The 18,716-nt window shown below is 47.5% G+C and overlaps 1 protein-coding gene across 7 annotated transcripts in view; it reads left to right on the forward strand.

The window, feature by feature from the left end:
• DGCR2 (DiGeorge syndrome critical region gene 2) overlaps window positions 1–18,716 on the forward strand; it is a 98,406-nt gene that overhangs the window by 61,602 nt on the left and 18,088 nt on the right. For 4 of the 7 annotated variants that reach the window (XM_045042014.1, XM_045042012.1, XM_045042015.1 and 1 more), the window contains 3 exons: window positions 2,113–2,332; window positions 4,275–4,351; window positions 12,159–12,335. In XM_045042014.1, coding sequence (XP_044897949.1) covers window positions 2,113–2,332; window positions 4,275–4,351; window positions 12,159–12,335 — 474 coding nt within the window. The remainder of the gene's footprint in view (window positions 1–2,112; window positions 2,333–4,274; window positions 4,352–12,158; window positions 12,336–18,716) is intronic. The other 3 variants (XM_023241677.2, XM_023241680.2, XM_023241678.2) reach the window with 1 other exon arrangement.

An 18,716-nucleotide genomic window follows, 5' to 3' on the forward strand; every position in this document is an offset into this window, starting at 1 on the left:
CCCTACCTCTGTTGTTAAACCATTTTGGAAGAGACTAGTTATTTAATGAACTTCCTGTAACGTTAAGATTTTAAAGGAGCATTACAAGATTAAAGAAGGATGAAAGAAAAACCACACCGAAACCCCCCTTCTAAATAGGCATGATGATATGTGTAGGTACGACACGCCAGGACAGGAGGAACTGACATGTGATGTGTCCACTGCAGTTGGCCATGTTAATACCCATCCCACAGACACTCAGCGCTGGGGAGCATCTCAGAGCCCAGCCCCCGTGTGGTGCCTTGGTTCTGTCTGACAGAGACTGAATGGGCTAGGGGCAGGGGCCAGCCATCCCATAAGCCCTGATAGTGTGCCCGGCGTTGGTCCTTAATAGCTGTGAACTGCAAGGTTCTCGTGGTTGAAGGGACGTTGGGCAAAGCTTGGCAAGTGAAGAAACCGAGGCTCTGAGAGGTCAGCCCATCCAAGATCACACAGCCAACGGGAGCAGTGCCAGGATTCAGCCCTGTGGAACCCTGACTCTGTCTCATGCTCGCCCTTTTCATTGCTTACCTGTTTTCTTTTGAACAGGAATACTTCCTTCTATCGAGATAATAATTCCACAAATTTCAAATGATTAAAAAAAGATGAGCCAGTAAAAAGTAATGTTCCCTCCATCCATTGCTCCCAGCCATCGACTTCTGTCCCCAGGGGTTTTTTCCTGGACCCATCCCAAGGTGGCAGTGGGTGAGAAGCTAGAATGGAAGCCTGCCCTACTGCTCACCAGCCGAGGTGCTTGACCTGTGCACACCTCAGTGTTTCCACCTCTAGCCTACTTGGAGGGAGTGTGACAGGTGGAACACATCACATGTTGGGGCTTAGGAACTGCTGGTGATCTTCCTGACCCTCAAGCCCATGCCACACAGCAGACATATGCTGTGCACACTGTTTACCTTCCAAGCAGGGATAACTCTCAGGGTTGGCTCCTGGTCTACAGTGAAGAGTCCTCCTGCATGCTTCTCAGTATGTGAGCAGGCCCTCCCCAGTGGGCAGGTGGCGCTGTCCCCCTCTCTGCATCGCAGCAATGCTGTGGCATGCCTCCTTGGCTACAGGCCAGCACTGCCATTTCCTCTGTTGTAATCTCTGTACCTTTGTTAATAAGTTACACACACATACACGCTCTTAAGTAATAAAAACATGAACATCTATCTTTCACAAGTTTTACTAGTTCCACAGGATGTAGATGCATCAAAAAGTTGCATTTTGTTAACAACTGGCTTCATTGTTGTTTTTGTTTGTTTGTTTATTTACTTAAAGAGAGAGACAGGGAAGGGCAGAGAGAGTCCCAAGCAGGCTCTGCAGTATCAGTACAGAGCCTGACATGGGGCTCGAACTCACGAACCACAGACCATGACCTGAGCCAAAATCAAGAGTTGAACGCTTAACCAGCTGAGGCATCCAGGTGCCCCAACAACTGGCTTTGTTAAAAAGTATTATTCTTCATCAGTGTGCACTTAGGAGGTGGGTACTCCAGCATTTGAAGGTTATAGAGCCTTCTATAAGTTCTATATAGGTCCCGTTATTTCAGCGGCGTTTCTAGCTCTGACCCCGTGAACTTGTATTTTAGGGGAGTGCTGGCCGGTACCCACGTGAAGAGAAAAGGAGAGCTGAGGAGTGGGCTCAGGAAGCAGTGTGCTTGCTGGTGGAGTGGCCAGAGCTGTGTGTTGGGTCAGTGAGGGTGGTGTGGGCCAGGAGCTTTTCTGCTGGTTCCTGCCAGGCCTTGCAGTGAGCTGGCCTGGAGAGATCTGCCATCTTGTCAACCAGACTTCATCTGAGAATGAAATCCACTTTACCAAAATGCATTCAGCAGCCAGTCTTTACTGCCAAGTAAATCAAAGGCCTTACAGAAATGAGATGAGTCCCTGAATGTACTTGTGCATCAGGCTGCATCTGGGTCTTAGAGAAACTTACATTTCACAGCATATGTGGTCTTACAGGCAGAGGTTACTTCTTGAGCCTCAGTTTCTCTGTTTTTTTTTCTGGGATGATTTCTGACCTTTGCTCAGATGCAGCATGTCTATTTGCATTTCAGAGGAGGATCCTAATTTAGGGGACAACTCCCCTCCCGCCCTTCATGTTTCCTAGGGAAGTGCCCGACAGGATGGCACCACTATGAAGGCACGGCCAGCTGCTACCGGGTCTACCTGAGTGGAGAGAACTACTGGGATGCCGCGCAGACCTGCCAGCGCGTGAACGGCTCCCTCGCCACCTTCTCCACTGACCAGGAGCTGCGCTTCGTCCTGGCCCAGGAATGGGACCAGCCAGAGCGGAGCTTCGCTTGGCAGGACCAGCACAAGTGAGTTCTGAGGTGGGACCCAGGGCCTGAGGTCAAGCCTCCACCCAGCAAGCCGGATACCCACCAAGGACATGGTTTCTGGCCGCCCATTCCACTCCTCAGCTTTGCTGGCAGCCGGCACTTTGGGAAGAGTTTCCACCCACTGGAAACACAGAGATCCGGGGTTTAGAGCAGGCATCAGGGTGATGTTGGGAGCTGTCAGAGGTGCAGGGATGGGCTACCACATTATGTCACCTCGGGCCAGCCCCGTTCGTTGGCTCCCATCCACGGGTTCAGCTGCAGCGGTGTCAGGAGGAGCTGTTTGATGGACTTCATGGGCCTGGCCTGAGGGGCATGCAAGTGGGTAGGGATCTTGGAAGGATCCGAGAAAGTGGGCTCTGCCAGGCCCTATGCTCAGTGCTTCCATGGGTGTTCTTGTTCAGTCTTCCCAGAAACCATAGGAGGCCAGTGGGTGAGAAGACAGGCCCAGGGTGGGTGCACACCTGACTGCGGGTACCCATTAGCTGGGGTGTGCCCGGGTTCCAGCCCAGGCCGTCTAGCTCCAGAGCCTGGCTCTTGTCCCCAAGGCTCTGTGACACTGCAGAAAGTGTGGAAATTGTAGCCAACTGCCAGCATTTCCCAGGCCCAGAGTTTAAGGATTTTGCTGGAGGGCAAGTGTGTGCCAAGGACTGTGGTGTTCTTCCTCTGGAGTTGGTGTCATACTGCCCCTTCCATGCTGCTGGGGGTCAGGGAATGGATTGTAGGGGTCACCAGACAGCCAGTGCTCCCTCCCAGGGATGCCACACTGCCGTAGGAGCACGATGACCATGGCAGGTGGAGAGTGAGCCTTCATTTCAAGACCCTGCCTAGGTTTGGCCTCCACCATTACACACTGTGACAAATCATGAGACCTTGCCATTTTCCTTCTACAACTACACAGTGAGAAAAAATAACTTCTAGATCACAGGATGATTGTGAGTCCATGGAGAAGTGAGAAGGCTCAGCCCACTGGGTAGAGAACTCCCCATCTCCCCAGGGCAGGTGTGTGCATGGCAGTAGGCTGAAGGGACAAGAGTGGTATCAAGCCAGGGCTCCCACGGTGGCATTGGGCTTGCTGATAGGCATCCCCAGGACTGTGGCTGGAAGGCTGGGGTGAGAGGCACACACTCGGTGGGTGGTTGTGGCAGTCATCCAGGTCCATGTGCACGGCCTTCTCAGTGCTGTGATGTGCATGCTCAGGAGCGGGCTGCAGGTCTGTGGGGAGCTGGCTCTGAGCAGAGACCAAGCAGGAGACCACGAGCGTGGTTTTACCCAACACTGCAGTGTAGACTCACGTGGGCTTGTGTTTTATTGAGATGTAATTCACATACTGTAAAATTCACCCCTTTAGAATGTACTGTTCTGTGGTTTTAGGTTATTCACAGAGTTGTATTCATGAGGCTGTATATACACCAAGAATAAGATTGGTCTTGCTCAGAATGTAAGAACTTTACTCGATCAGCCAATAAGATTAGTCTTGTCAGGAGTTACCCAAGATACAGCTTTTTCTGACCTGTGAATTTATTGTTTAGAATTTTAATGCATTTTATTAAAATTAAGCTTCAGAATTTTAAAAAGCATTAATGCTTTAGAAGCTCAGGTTTTTTTTAAGTTTACTTATTTTGAGAGAGAGAGAGAGAGAGAGAGAGAATGAAAACGAGTTGGGGAGGGGCAGAGAGAGGGGGACAAAGGATCTGAAGCAGGCTCTGCAATGACAGCAGAGAGCCTGATGCAGGGCTGGAACTCACAAACCGTGAGATCATGACCTGAGCCAATGTCAGACGCTTAACCACTGAGCCACCCGGACACCCCAGAAGCTTGGTATTTTAAAGGTCAATATAACTGTAAGATGCCCACACTCACACACAATCCATGGCTGTTTCCCTGCTGTGCTGAGATCTCCTGCCTTTCTGCCCTCCTGCAGGTTGTGGGTTGGCTACCAGTATGTCATCACCAGCCGGAACCGCTCCTTAGAAGGCCGCTGGGAGGTAGCGTTCAAGGGTAAGTCTTCCTGGTCTTTCAGAAGAGTTGCTCGGTTTGAAATTGGGGTGGAGGCATCATCCCGACTAGGGGGTATTGCTGGGGGCTCCCCATCCTCTCCCCAGCAGTGCCTGGCCTGTATGAGTGCCTGGTGCAGGGCTCATGGAGAGGGGAGGGCCCTGGATTGCAGGGAGCATTGTGATGTTGGGCAGGTACCCCAAGGCCCTTCTTTCAGGCCCCGTGTGGGGGCTGGAGCCTTCTCCAGATTTTCCATTTTCTCCAATTTCTCTTTAAGTTAAGGACTGTAGTTTGGATATAAAAATGAACGTACAGAGTGTATAGCTGATGTGGGCCAGAGAGGGACGGATAAGCCTCTAGGATAGAGACATCCAGAAGTAGAATCCAAACTGGAAGGAAAGCTATCAGGGAGATGGAATTAAAATAGATTGTGTGTGAGGGGTGCCTGGGTGGCTCAGTTGGTTAAGCATCCGACTTCAGCTCAGGTCATGATCTTGGTTTGTGAGCTCGAGCCCCATGTTGGGCTCTGTGCTGACAGCTCAGAGCCTGGAGCCTGCTTCGGATTCTGTGCCTCCCTCTCTCTCTGCCCCTCCCCTGCTCACACCCTGTCTCACTCTCTCAAAACTGAATAAACATTAAAATTTTTTTAAAATAGATTGTGTGTGTGTGTGTGTGTGTGTGTGTGTGTGTGTGTGTGTTGCTTTACGGATTTTATGCTGAGCTGCTTGAAAACACCAGTGTAACATAAAGGAAAGCATATCTGCTATGGGCAGCTGAGTCCTGCCCCCTGCCTGTGCCTTCTTCTCCTGCCCCATTGCACTGGCACTGGCAAGTTTCTCCCAGGCCCTGGCTGTGGCCTCTTCACTTGCTCCCTGAGCTATGTTCCCCTACCCTGTCCCTTGTCAGGCCTCGTTTTTGGACTGTTCTTTGGGCCTCTGGTTTGAACTTGGGTCTTGTTCTTTTTCCCCAAACACATCCCAGTCCCACCATGGATGTCTTCGGTGTCTCTGAGAAGAACAAGTGAGGAATGGTGGTCCCAAGGGACCCCACACATCTCACTCTGTCCACCTCACTGTGGAGTCTGAAGGGGCATTGAACTCAGAGCCCACCTGGTTCCCAACCTGAGTGGCTGTGTGGCAGGTGACCGGCTGTGTCTCTACATAGAATGATTGGTGAAGGCACAGACAGTATTGGTGTTCAAAAGCCCCAGGCAGCTGGCTTGCCCAGAGAGAGGCAGGGTCCCACGGGGCAGAGGTGCTGAGCCTAGCAGGTGGTAAGGGGCAAGGAGCAGAGATGGTGAATGCAGAGGCCCCAGCAGAGGGGCCTCACCTACCAACCTTTGCTCCTACTAGGGAAGTCACCCCATTCTTGTGTCCTCCAAAATAGCCTACTGTAAGCATGTCCCACATTTGCATTCCCAGAGTTTGTGAGTTTAGATCTCCCACCAGAGTGGAGACGAGTAAATAGCTCTTAGATTTCCAGGCCCAAGAGTCTCCATGTGCCTTGCAGTGGATAAATCTAGTAGCTCCTCATTGCCCTAATCAGAGCCATTGGAGGCGAATCCTAGGCAAAGGCCCATTGCCCTGGCCCCAGCAGAGGGCACTTTCCTTCAGGACAGTATAGACACTCCTGGACACCACTGTCTTCTTGACACTAGTGATTAAAAAGTGGAGATATGAGTCTGCATAGCATGACAGCATGTTCTGAACTGGGGGCCATGGGACCCTCATCTCATCCCTGGCACGAGAATGAGAGGCCCCAGGTAGGCTCTCATGGCTATGCTTGTCTCGATGGGTTCACTGTGGCATTCGAAGAGCAAACCTGAAATTTAGACAAAATGTGTGTCAACGCTGGTGGCAGCGGCTCAATGTGAGAGGGACCCGAGGCAAGAGTGAGGCGCCCACACGGACGGTGCTGTGGCCCTGATGTCCAGCAGTTCTGCGTGGGTGCAGCATGGTATTGGCTGCATGTACCTGCCGCAAGTGGACCTGGAAGATCTGTTCTGGATTTAAGTAGTAGCCACAAAATGAATATGTGGCTAAAAAAGCTTCCTCTACTACAAGATAGCTGGCCTAAGATACTTGACACCACTCAACATCATTTGTTTTGGGTTCAAAGAAATTAAAAAACAAAACAAAAACACATAAATCCAAATGTAGCACATGAATTCTTGTTTTTTTAATTTACATCTAAGTTACTTAACATATAGTGTAATACTGATTTCAGGAATGGTGATTCATCACTTACATATAATAACCAGTGTTCATCCAAACAAGTGTCCTCCTCAATGCCTCTCACCCCTTTACCCTTTCCCCCCTGCCGGCAACCCTCAGTTTGTTTTCTGTATTTAAGAGTCTCTTACGGAGGGGGAGGGGTGCCTGGGTGGCTCACTTGGTTAATGTCCAACTTCGGCTCAGGTCATGATATCACCATGCATGAGTTTGAGCTCCACATTGGGCTCTGTGCTGACAGCTCAGAGCCTGGAGCCTGCTTCAGATTCTGTCTCCCTCTCTCTCTGCATCATCCCCACTCACACTCTGTCTCTCTCAAAAATAAATAAACATTAAAAAAAAGTCTTATGGTTTGTCCCCCTCCGTGTTTTTATATTATTTTTGCTTCCCCTACTTTATGTTCATGTGTTTTCTATCTTAAATTCCATGTATGATTGAAGTCATATGATACTTGTCTTTCTGTGACTAATTTCGCTTAGCATAATAGTTCCATCCATGGTGTTGCACATGGTAAGATTTCATTATTTTTGATCACCGAGTAATATTCCATTGTATATATGTACCACACCTTTATCCATTCATCAGTAGATGGACATTTGGGCTCTTTCCACACTTTGGCTGTTGTCAGTAGTGTTGCTATAAACATTGGGGTGCGTGTGCCCCATTGAAACATCACTCCTATATCCTTTGGATGAATACCTAGTAGTGCAATTGCTGGGTCGTAGGATAGTTCTATTGTTAATTTTTTGAGGAACCTCCATACTGTTTTCCAGAGTGGCTGCGCCAGTTAAATGTACCACAGTGGATTCTGATGCATCCCAGATTGTGAAGGGAGTTATAAAAACTTCAGTGGACGGTTAGGGAAGCTGAGTCTGGATTTGTAGTGGAGATTGACTCATGGATTTTCAGAGGTGTGACCATAGCGTTGTGCTGTGGACGAACGTGCAGGATGAGCTGCCGTGATCCAGGAGAGAGCTTCAGAGCTTCATAGGGGTTCACTGTTTTCTTCCCTCTGCTTTTGTGTCTGTTTGAAAGTGTCCATATTAAAAGCATCTTAAAAGGTTTCTGCTAAGAAACTGCAGCATGAAAAGAACACTGAAAACACACCCCCAGCAAACACGACAGTGGCAGAACCCCCACTTCTGCTTGTGAAAGGAGCTGTTTGCCAGATGCCACCTACTTCAGCTGGGCCTGAGAAGTTGGCCCAGGGATGATGCATCACAACAGCAGTGGGAAGTAGATTTAAGTCCTTTGTCATCAATGGCAAACTTACCCCAAAGAAAAGACTATGCCTAAGAATATGAGTGAATGGCGGTAGGAAGCTACCACGGGAAGATGTTTAAAAATACTCATTTCAGGGCACCTGGGTGGCTCAGTCGGTTAAGTATCCAATTCTTTTTTTTTTTTTTAATATTGATTCCCCTTTTTTTTTAATGTTCATTTATTTATTTTGAAAGAGAGAGACAGCAAGCAGGGGACAGGCAGGGAGAAAGGGAGACAGAATCCCAAGCAGGTTCTGCACCATCAACATGGAGCCCATCTCAGGGCTTGAACTCGTGAACTGTGAGATCATGACCTGAGCTGAAATCAAGTGTCTGACGCTTAACTGACTGAGCCACCTGGGCACCCCAAGCATCTGATTCTTGATTTCGGCTCAGGTCATTATTTCACAATTGAGCCTTGTGTTGGACTCTATGCTGACAGCTCGGAGCCTGTTTGGGATTCTCTCTCTATCTCCCTCTCTCTCTGCCCCTCCCCTGCTCACGTGTGTGCTTACTTCATTTACATCTTGTCCAACGTTTTTCCGAGTTTTGTAAGTATGTGTTGTGTATTGGCACAGTGGTGCTCACAGAGTGTTATCCATATATATGCACTTCTTCCCCAAGTATGCAGGTACTCCACTCTCCAGTTGCATTTTTAAAAAAAATTTTAATGTCTATTTTTGGGAGAGAGAGAGCACAAGCAGGGGAGGGGCAGAGAGAGAGGGAGACACAGAATCTGAAGCAGGCTCTGACACAGGGCTCAAACCCACAAACCGTGAGATCATGACCTGAGACGAAGTTGGACCCTTAACTGACTGAGCCACCCAGGTGCTCCTCCCCAGCGCATTTTAAATTTGGATCTCTGCTTGTGAGAGGGGCCTCCTCCCATGGCCTCTCCCTAGGGAGGGAAGCTCTGGCTCTGTCTGCATAGCCCCATGCCAGGGTTCTGAGACCCTGACACTTAAGTCAGCACCCAGTCCTGGCGTGCCCTCCATGGAGGCTGAGAGCGGCCCCTGCCAGAGAACATGGGGTACCATTTTTATAACATTGGTGACCAAAATTTGAAAACAGATCTGTGTTGTCTAAAGGGAACATCCCCATTTTCCCATAAGCCCCTGCGCAGGGCCCAGCGTCATTTCAGTTTCTGGTTATTATATGTGATACTTATTTTAAAATATAAAAATGGAAGCATACTGTGGGTTTGATGTGTCCACATTGTGTGACTTGCTTATTGAAGACATGCTTAGCGTTGGTACCTTGACCTCATTATCCCCCTGTCTCAGCATGTCCAACTCTAGGGGCTCACTTCTGTCACAGGCCAGGTCCCTGAGTCCTAGCAGTGATCTTGTGAGTGGTGTGCGATGCCCAGCGCAAGCTGTGTCACTCCTCCCGTCCATTCTCTGCTCCCATGTTACTGCTCTGAGGTCTACCTTCGTCTCCAAGCTCCAGCTTTCTTTTTTCTTATAGCAGCTGTGATCTTCTGACTTCACATATACTTTACTCATTAGGTTTGTTAGTCATCTGTTTCCGGCCTTTATACCCCCACTCCAATGTGAGCTCTGCAAGGCAAGGATCTCTGCCTCCTGCTGTTGCCCATTGTACCCCGAGTCCCTGCTTACAGGGTGGGCCCTGCAGGTATTTGTTAAATTAGTAGGGGATGTGATTAGGAGGTTGTGTTAGATGCCTGGGGCTGCCCAAAGAGAGTTCGAATTTCTGGCTTAACACAAGTTTACTTTGTCACAGTTCTGGAGGTGGAAGTTCAAAATAAAGGTGTCAGCAGGGCTGCCCTCCCTCCAAAGGCTCCAGAAGAGTCCCTCCTTGCTTCTTCACCAGTGTGTAGTGGCTCCATCTGCCATAGCCATTCCCTTCTCCCTTACTGTAAGGACACTGGTTCTTGGATTTAGGACCCACCCCAAATTCCTGATGATTTCATCTCAAGAGCCAAATAAGGTCACATTCTGAGGTTCCAGGTGGCCATGAATTTGGGGCAGATGTTCCTCAACCCACTGCACATGCTAATTGAAGACCACACTGAATGTTTTGGAGATCAGCCTCCTTTAGTTTCTGGCAGAGAAAGGATGGAACATTTTTTTTTTAATGGGGTATGAGATGCCATAGAGAGGGCAAATAAAATGAAGCCTTGAAAGGAACTAAAGTTTGGCAAAGAGGAAATGGTCTTTTTAGTCACCAAGAAACTGCAGCCCCCCATGATCTCAGGGTAAATAGGGCTTCTGACCAGCACAGAGTGAGGAGGCCCAGGTGGTCCCATGGTCACCAGCGGGTGGGAGGAGCCCCCTCCCCTCAGCCCTCCCTATGCCCTTCATCTGGTGGCTTGGTGGAGCCTGAGTCACCCTCACCCCACCCCATCCTCCACTCTCAACTTGGCTCTGGCAGGTTCCAGGCAGCTGGGGGAAGTACAGGAGGTGAGGACCAGGTCCCGGGACTCTACCCTGAGAGTTTATTTGTGGCCTTGGTCAGAGCTTTGCAGTCATGCGCTGAAATTGTGCTCTGGGCTGGCAGATAGACTCATGGCTAAAGACTTGTTTCTTTTATAAAGGATGGGATGAGGGGCACCTGGGTGGCTCAGTCGGTTAAGCGGCCGACTTCGGCTCAGGTCATGATCTCGCGGTCTGTGAGTTCGAGCCCCGCGTCGGGCTCTGTGCTGACAGCTCAGAGCCTGGAGCCTGTTTCAGATTCTGTGTCTCCTTCTCTCTGACCCTCCCCCGTTCATGCCCTGTCTCTCTCTGTCTCAAAAATAAATAAACGTTAAAAAAATAAAATAAAAAAAGGATAGGATGAATCTGTTCCATTTTTGGCCTATAAGACAAGAAGCCAAATAATGAAGAAAACTGTTTGTTTAGTTTTTACATTTATTTGTTTTTGAGAGACAGAACACAAGTGGGGGAGAGGCAGAGAGAATGAGACTCAGAATCCAAAACAGGCTCCAGGCTCTGAGCTGTCAGCACAGAGCCCGATGCAGCACTCAAACTAACAAACTGTGAGATCGTGACCTGAGGCGAAGTTGGACGCTTAATCAACTAAGCCACCCAGGCGCCCCAAGAAAACAGTTTTTAAGAAGGGAGGCAACTCCCCAGGTGAAGGGGCATCTGAAGGAGAAGAAGAAGATACACAAGGGATGCAGGAAGCCTTGTTGGGGAGTAGGGGGCCCAAAGGAAAGACAACAGTGCTCAAGGCAGCACCCACTCTTAGCAATGGAGGCAGGCTCCCCAAATGGTGTGAGAAGACACCGCAAAGAGCCCAGCCGCCTCCCCTGCCCTCTGTGCATGGCCTTCCTGTGAGTCCAGCCACTGGGGCCTCAAAATCCCCTAGCCAAGGGTATCAGCTGGGGACTGGGCTTCTATCCCGCCATGCTTCCTGAAAGCCCATCTTCCCACCCTTGTCAGGAAGCTGGGTGGCCATGTTCCCAGTGTCTGTGGGATGAAGCCCTGCCTTCAAACTGGCTGGGTCTTCAAAACTGACCTGCACGCTTCGTGTTGGGAGCAAATAGAGTTCAAAAGGCATGTATGGGAATGCCTCATTTCTGCTAAAGGGTAAACTGCACTGCCATCTGAGTAAAATGAGAGTATCTCCAGTGATCCACGGCTGGGTTAGCCTCAAGGAATCTTCTGGTGGTCCATTGTTGGGGGGCTCTCTGAGCTAGAGAATGGACTCTGGGGGCTGGCTGTGCTGTGCCCCAGGTGTGGCCAGAGCCACATCTCCTGGAACATTGCAGAAGAGAGGCTTAGGGGTTCATGGCCCCCTCTCCCAACACCACTGCACCCCAACCCTGGGCTGCCAGGGCAGCATGATTTCTGATTGCCTGATCCCCAGGTCGGAAGGAAGGAGTTCAGTGAGCGACAGGTCTCCCTGGAGCTGGGAGGGGGTCCCAGGGAGCCAGTGCTTTCCAGTTCAGCCGGTCAGCTGCTACCCCTGGTGGGCATTGGAGTCATAATCCTGCCTGAACTGTGTGTTCTGGGTGTGTGCGGTGAGCGCCTTTTCAAGCCCTTCTCCTTTTACTAGTAGATACCCTGTTGTAAGAGAGGACTTTCCCTTCCCTTCTCTGTTTATTTGTCTGTTTATCTGTCTGAACTCATACTTTTTAATCCACCGTGTCTTGGCCCACTACTCTACTCTTCACGTTGTCCAGAGCTGTGCTCATAGAAACTAGGAGAGGTCGTGAATGAATGCCCTGACCACAGTGCAGCTAGCACTTGGTGGCCCACAGGCCCTTTGATGATCCAGTTTGGGGGGCATTAGTCCCCACAAGTACTGCATGTGATTGGTACGTATGCTGACATCACGTTATTTCTCCCACAGGCTCCTCAGAGGTGTTCCTGCCCCCAGACCCCATCTTTGCCTCGGCCATGTCGGAAAGCGACAACGTGTTCTGCGCCCAGCTCCAGTGCTTCCACTTCCCCACCCTCCGCCACCACGACCTGCACAGCTGGCATGCGGAGAACTGCTATGAGAAATCTTCATTTCTCTGTAAAAGAAGTAAGCCACCTCTTCCGGTACTCCTAGTAAGCTGTAAGGTAATGCTTCTCATGAGTTTGTGGCTGTCTGATCTCTGGACCTTGGTGTTGACCTTGAGTAGACTTTGACATCACAGTGCACCAAGCCAGACCCCTATGTCTCAGTGGGGCGGCAGGAGCTCCTTGCCTGGCTCACACGCCACTCTGAAGGGGCACAGGTGCCGTGGGGGGAGGGCAGGAATCTGGGCAACAGTTGCTATCCATGAGCCCTCCTTTCTCTTTCCCAGGATAGAGGTAACAATTCCTGCCCTCCACACCTCATTGTTGTTAGGAGATTAAATGAGAATGGTGACAGAGGGCATGCTACATCTTGTGGGGTCTTGGAACCTCTGACTGCCTTGGTCACCTATCCGTACTCTCCTTAGGTCTTTCCAAGACTGCTTACTTCACAGCTGGGCCAGTCCTCACCTCAGCCCATGGTCTTTCCCTGTTGCTCTTCCCGCTCACTTGCCCACATTCCACATGAAGGTCTCCTCCAGCCTCAGGGACTTGCAGTGTGTTGTGCATACTGAGGGCAGGGCTCCTCGTCCAGGCCCCTCTGCAGTGGGCGGAGGGCTGAATTGAATCCAGAGGCACATGTGAGGCAGGCTGGGTTGCAGCCGATGATCTCAGCACCATTAATTTGGACCATCATCCCCTTGCCTGCTGATTTGTCATGGGGTTCATAGATGTCTGAACCTGTTTCTGGGCTCCATTCTGACCCTTGGCTGTTTGTCAGTCCGTGATGATACCACGCTGTCTTTACGGGAGCTTTGGGATACATCCTCCTAGCTAGTGGTGGGCTTCTCTACCTTGCTTTTGCCCCTTATGTTGTCAATTCTTGACCTTTTTTTTCTTCAGCATGAATCCATTTTTCTGAGCTCCGTTATTAGAATTTTTATTTGGTTGGATTCTCCTAGATTTTCTATTTAGACATTTTTGTGTCCTTTTTCAAATCTTTGACTTATTTTTTTATCTGTTTTCCCCTCGTGTTCCTTTACTTGCCAAGGTTTTTAGTGTAGTGTTTTTAGTGTACAAGTGTTTTTAGTGTACAAGGTTTTTAGTGTAGTGTTGATTAGAAGAAAGTGAGCTTTCTTATCCTCCCAACCTATAAGGGAAAGCTTTTAATGTTTCAGCATTAAATATGGTGCGGTACTTTCTTTAAGGTTGAGAAAATACCAGGGCACCTGGGTGGCTCAGTTGGTTGAGTGTTGGACTTTGGCTCAAGTCATGATCTCACATTCTTTGAGTTTGAGCCCCATGTCCAGCTCTATGCTGACAGCTCAGGGCCTGGAGCCTGTTTCGGATCCTGGGTCTCCCTCTCTCTCTGCCCCTCCCCTGCTTGCGCTCTGTCTCTCTCTGTCTCTCAAAAATAAATAAATGTTAAAAAAAATTTTTAAAAAGACTGAGGAAATTTGAGGTTAAGGAAGTACCTTGTATTCCTAGTTTGCCAAGAATTTCTACATTACAAAAATGTAAATGCATTTTCTGCATTTATTGGGATTACGTGGTTTTTCTTCTTTGCTGATTTATATTGCTGTTTTGTTTATGTTACATGATTTAATTTGTCATTTACTTTTTTACATTAGTAGATTCTCTGATATTAAACCATCTCAGGGTTTTTGTGTATCTGTTCTGGTTTTGCTTGGCTGATAATTTTATTTAGGATTTCTGAACTCCTTTAAGAAGTGAGCTTGGCCTGTTATGGTCCTTTTCTGTGCTTTCCTTGACTAGTTTTTATAATATATTTGTATTCAGTTTATGAAATGAGTTGGGAAGCATTCTTTTTTACCAGTCTCTAAGTCCGTTTGCACAAGTTGGGGATGATCTTGTCCTTCAGTATTTGCTAGACCATACTTTTTAAGACCATCTGGGCCTGGGAGGAGGGTGATTTTCTAATTTTGTATTTAGATACACAGTTGAGGGGCGCCTGAGTGGCTCAGTCGGTTAAGCTTCCGACTTCGGTTCAGGTCATGATCTCATGGTTTGTGAGTTCGAGCCCTGTGTCGGGCTCTGGGCTGACAGCTCGGAGCCTGGAGCCCGCTTCAGATTCTGTGTCTCCCTCTGTCTGCGCCTCCACTGCTTGCACTCTGTCTCTCGCATTGTCTCAAAAATAAATAATCAAAAAAAAATTCTTGATACACAGTTTGATCCTTGAACAACACTGGTTTAAATCCGCTTATACATGGATTTTTTTCAGTAAATACAGTAACACTATTGTAAACATAGTTTCTTTTCTTTATGATTTTCTTAATAACATTTTCTTTTCTCCAGATTATTGTAAGAATACAGTATTTAATATATATACAAAATATGTATTAATGATCATGTTATCAGTAGGACTTTGGGTCAACAGTAGACTATTAGTACATACATTTTTGGGGAGACAGCAGTTATACATGGGTTTTCAACTATGCAGAGGTCAGCGCCCCTAAACCCTGCGTTGTTCAAGGGTCCACTGTAATTTCAAACTTAGGGAAAAGTTGTGAGAATGGTATAAAGAACTTCCTCTCATATGCCCCCTGCATAGATTCACTAATTACTTGTATTTTGCCATGTTTGCTCGTCATTTTTTCTCAGTGTATTTCTTCTGAACCATTTGAGAGTAAATTGAAGATATTATGCCCTCGAGGCCTAAATAATTATCGTGTTCCTAAGAACCAGGACACACTCTTCTATAACTGCAGCACAATTATCAAAATAGGACATTTAACATGGGTATGGTGCCCTACAGTCATCTATGATTTGTTATGACCGATTTGTCAGTTGTTTCAATAATATACTTTAGAGCTTTTTTTTTTTCCTGGTCCAGGATCCAGTCCAGAATCATGCACTGCATTTAGTTATAGTGTTTCTTTAATTTCCTTTTTGTCTTTCAGTTTGAGTAATTTGTTTTGTTTTCCTTTCTGTTTTGGGTTTTTCTTTTTTTCTTTTTTTTTTTTTTTTGTTTTTTGTTGTTGTTGTTGTTGTTGTTGTTGTTTTGAGAGAGAGGGAGAGAGCGTGCATGCACCAGTGGTAAAAAAGAGGGGCAGAGGGAAGGGGAGAGAGAATCTTAAGCAGGCTCCATGCTCAGCAAGGAGTCAGTGTGGGGCTTGATCTCACGACCATGAGATCATGACCTGAGCCTAAATCAAGAATCAGATGCTTAACTGACTGAGCCACCCAGGCGTGCCTCTGTTTGAGTAATTCTATTAATATGTTTTACTGTTTCTTTCCATGTTCTACTGTGTCGAGTCTGCTGATAAGCCCACTAATGACATTTTTCGCCTCTTTGGGGTTTTTTTTGTTTTTTTTTTTTTTAATAATTTTTTTTTTACATTTATTTATTTTTGAGAGACAGAGCACAAGTGGGGAGGGGCAGAGAGAGAAGGAGACACAGACTCTGAAGCAGGCTCCAGGCTCTGAGCTGTCAGCACAGAGCCCAGCGCGGGGCTCAAACTCCCAATGAGATCATGACCTGAGCCGAAGTCGGATGCTTAACCGACTGAGCCACCCAGGCGCCCCTCACCTGTTTGTTTTTTACATTTTGTCTGTTTTTCATTTCTAGTGTTTCTATTTGATTCTTGAGTTTTCATCTCTCTGCTGAATTTTCCATCATGTATGTTATCTGCCTTTTCTTTTTTTTTTTTAACGTTTATTTGTTATTGACAGACAGAGAGACACAGAGCGTGAGCAGGGGAGGGGTAGAGAGAGGGGGAGACATAGAATCTGAAGTAGGCTCCAGGCTCTGAGCTGTCAGCATAGAGCCCTATGCGGGGCTCGAACTCACAAACTGTGAGATCATGACCTGACCCGAAGTCGGTTGCTTAACCAACTGAGCCACCCAGGCGCTCCTTGCCTTTCTTTCCTTCTGATAGGACTTTTGTGTAGAAGAGTCTTTACAGTAATGGTGGCAGGGATCAGTCTGGGCAGGATTTGGGCTGTACTGTGGATACCCTCCATACTCCCCAGCCTTCATATTCAGTAGATTCCTTGTGTCTGGGTGGATTGGTTTTCCAGAGGGCTCTTAATGTCTGCTCTCCCTTCTGCTTTAGATCTTCCCTTTGGGCCATTCTTTAGAGAGTCTGTCTCTTGCAGATGTCCTAGAGTGTGTGGGCTTCACAAGTGCATCTGTCCCGCCTCCAGCTGGAGTTGTGGATCCAACACCCGGGGGTTTTCACCAGTGCCCTAAAGGCTCCTGGTGTGTGCCTCCTTGGAGGCGGTTGGCATGGGAAACTGGGACCAAGCTGACTAGAAGCCAGCCAGTTGAGGGGTACCTGGGTGGCTCCGGTGGTTAAGTGTCCGACTTCAGCTCAGGTCATGATCTCATGGTTTATGGGTTTGAGCCCCGCGTCAGACTCTGTGCTGACAGCTCAGAGCCTGGAGCCTGCTACTGTTTCTGTGTCTCCTTCTCTCTCTTCCTGTCCCCCACTCGTGCTCTGTCTCTCTCAAAAATAAAAAACATTTTTTTTAATTTTTATTTTTGATAGAGAGAGAGACAGAGCACAAGGAGCGGGGGACAGAGAGAGAAGGAGACACAGAATCCAAAGCAGTCTCCAGACTCTGAGCTGTCGCACAGAGCCCGATGTGGGACTCGAACTCATGGACTGTGAGATCATGACCTGAGCTGAAGTTGGATGCTTAACCGACTGAGCCACCCAGGCACCCCCAAAAATAAAAAACATTTAAAAAATTGAAAAAAAAAAAGCCAGCCAGTTGAGGTGATTGGTTTGAGGAGCATATTTGGCTTTCTCTGCTGGTTCCTGCCCTGGAAGTGTGGAAGGAAAAGCAGGGAAGCTGGCTGTCATTGACCAAATCCTGAATGTTCTGGGCTGATTGCTGCAGAAGTGGTGGGTCAGAGCTCTGTTGTCATGTATGGCCTGGCCATTGTCTGTGTATTTAACTTCTTAGATATATCAAATCATGAGGCATATGGTATCACTTTGCCCTGATGTTGGTGACATTAACTTTGATCCCTGGATTAAAGTTATGCCTGCCAGATTTTTCCACTGTGAAGTTCCGGTTTTTCCCTTTTTTAAATTAATAAATAATATGTGGAGAGATACTTTGAAACTATGTAAAATTCCTGTTCCTCATCAAACTTGTACCCACTGATGTTAAGCATGTATTGGCAATTTTCTAACTCTTTCATTTCTTCCATATTTACTAGTTGGCATTCTTTTGTAAGGAAAAGCGTTCCCCTTTACCCCATTGATTAATTTCTTTATTTGTATTAGAATGCACTCTTGGAGGGGCGCCTGGGTGGCTCAGTCGGTTGAGCGTCCGACTTCGGCTCAGGTCACGATCTCGCGGTCTGTGAGTTTGATCCCCGCGTCAGGCTCTGGGCTGATGGCTCAGAGCCTGGAGCCCACTTCCGATTCTGTGTCTCCCTCTCTCTCTGCCCCTCCCCCGTTCATGCTGTGTCTTTCTCTGTCTCAAAAATAAACATAAACATTAAAAAAAAAAAAAAAAGAATGCACTCTTGGATTTTTATTACATTAGCTGGGTTATAATTCATCAGTACCATTATTTTTATGCTTAATTTGATCCATTTATGCTGGCTTTTTAAAAAAATATTTATTTAATTTTGAGAGAGACATAGTGTGAGTGGGGAAGGGGCAGAGGGAGATGGAGACACGAATCTGAAGCAGGCTCCAGGCTCTAAACCATCAGCACAGAACCCGATGCAGGGTTCAAACACAAAAGCAGTGAGATCATGACCTGAGCCGAAGTCGGATGCTTAACTGACTGAGCCGCCCAGGCGCCCCCCCCCCTTTTTGACATTATTTATTGAAATACTGTAGGTTCAGATGCATTTAAAGGAAATAAGACAGAGAGATCCCTTATGCATTTTGCCTGATTTCCCCAAATGGGAACATTTTGCAAAACTATAGTATAATATCACAGCCAGGATATTGACTTGGACACAATCCACTGACTTACTTAGACATCTCTAGTTTTACTTGTACTCATTTGTGTGTGTGTGTGTGTGTATGAGAGAGAGAGAGAGAGAGAGAGAGAGAGAGAGAGAGAGAGAGAGCTATAGAATTTTATTACTTGTGTAGGTTCCTGTAACATAGTCAAGATATGAGTAGTTCTAACACCATAAAGATCTTCCCTATTATTCCTTTATAACTGTACCCACTTGTGGTAGAATTCTCCAGTGAAACCATTGGGCCTGAGATTTCTTTTGCGGGGAGTTTTTAAATTATGGATTCAACTTATTTGATGGTTATAAGACAGTTTGGATTGTCTGTTTCATGTTGAGTGAATTTTTGATAGTTTGTGGTTTTCAAAGAATTGATTCATTTCTTGTAAGTATTCAAATTTATGAGCATAAAGTTATACATAGTATTCTCTTATTAACCTTCTTATGGTTGCAGGA

This window comes from Felis catus, chromosome D3 (assembly GCF_018350175.1).
Source record: "Felis catus isolate Fca126 chromosome D3, F.catus_Fca126_mat1.0, whole genome shotgun sequence".
Classification (NCBI taxonomy): Eukaryota; Metazoa; Chordata; class Mammalia; order Carnivora; family Felidae; genus Felis; species Felis catus.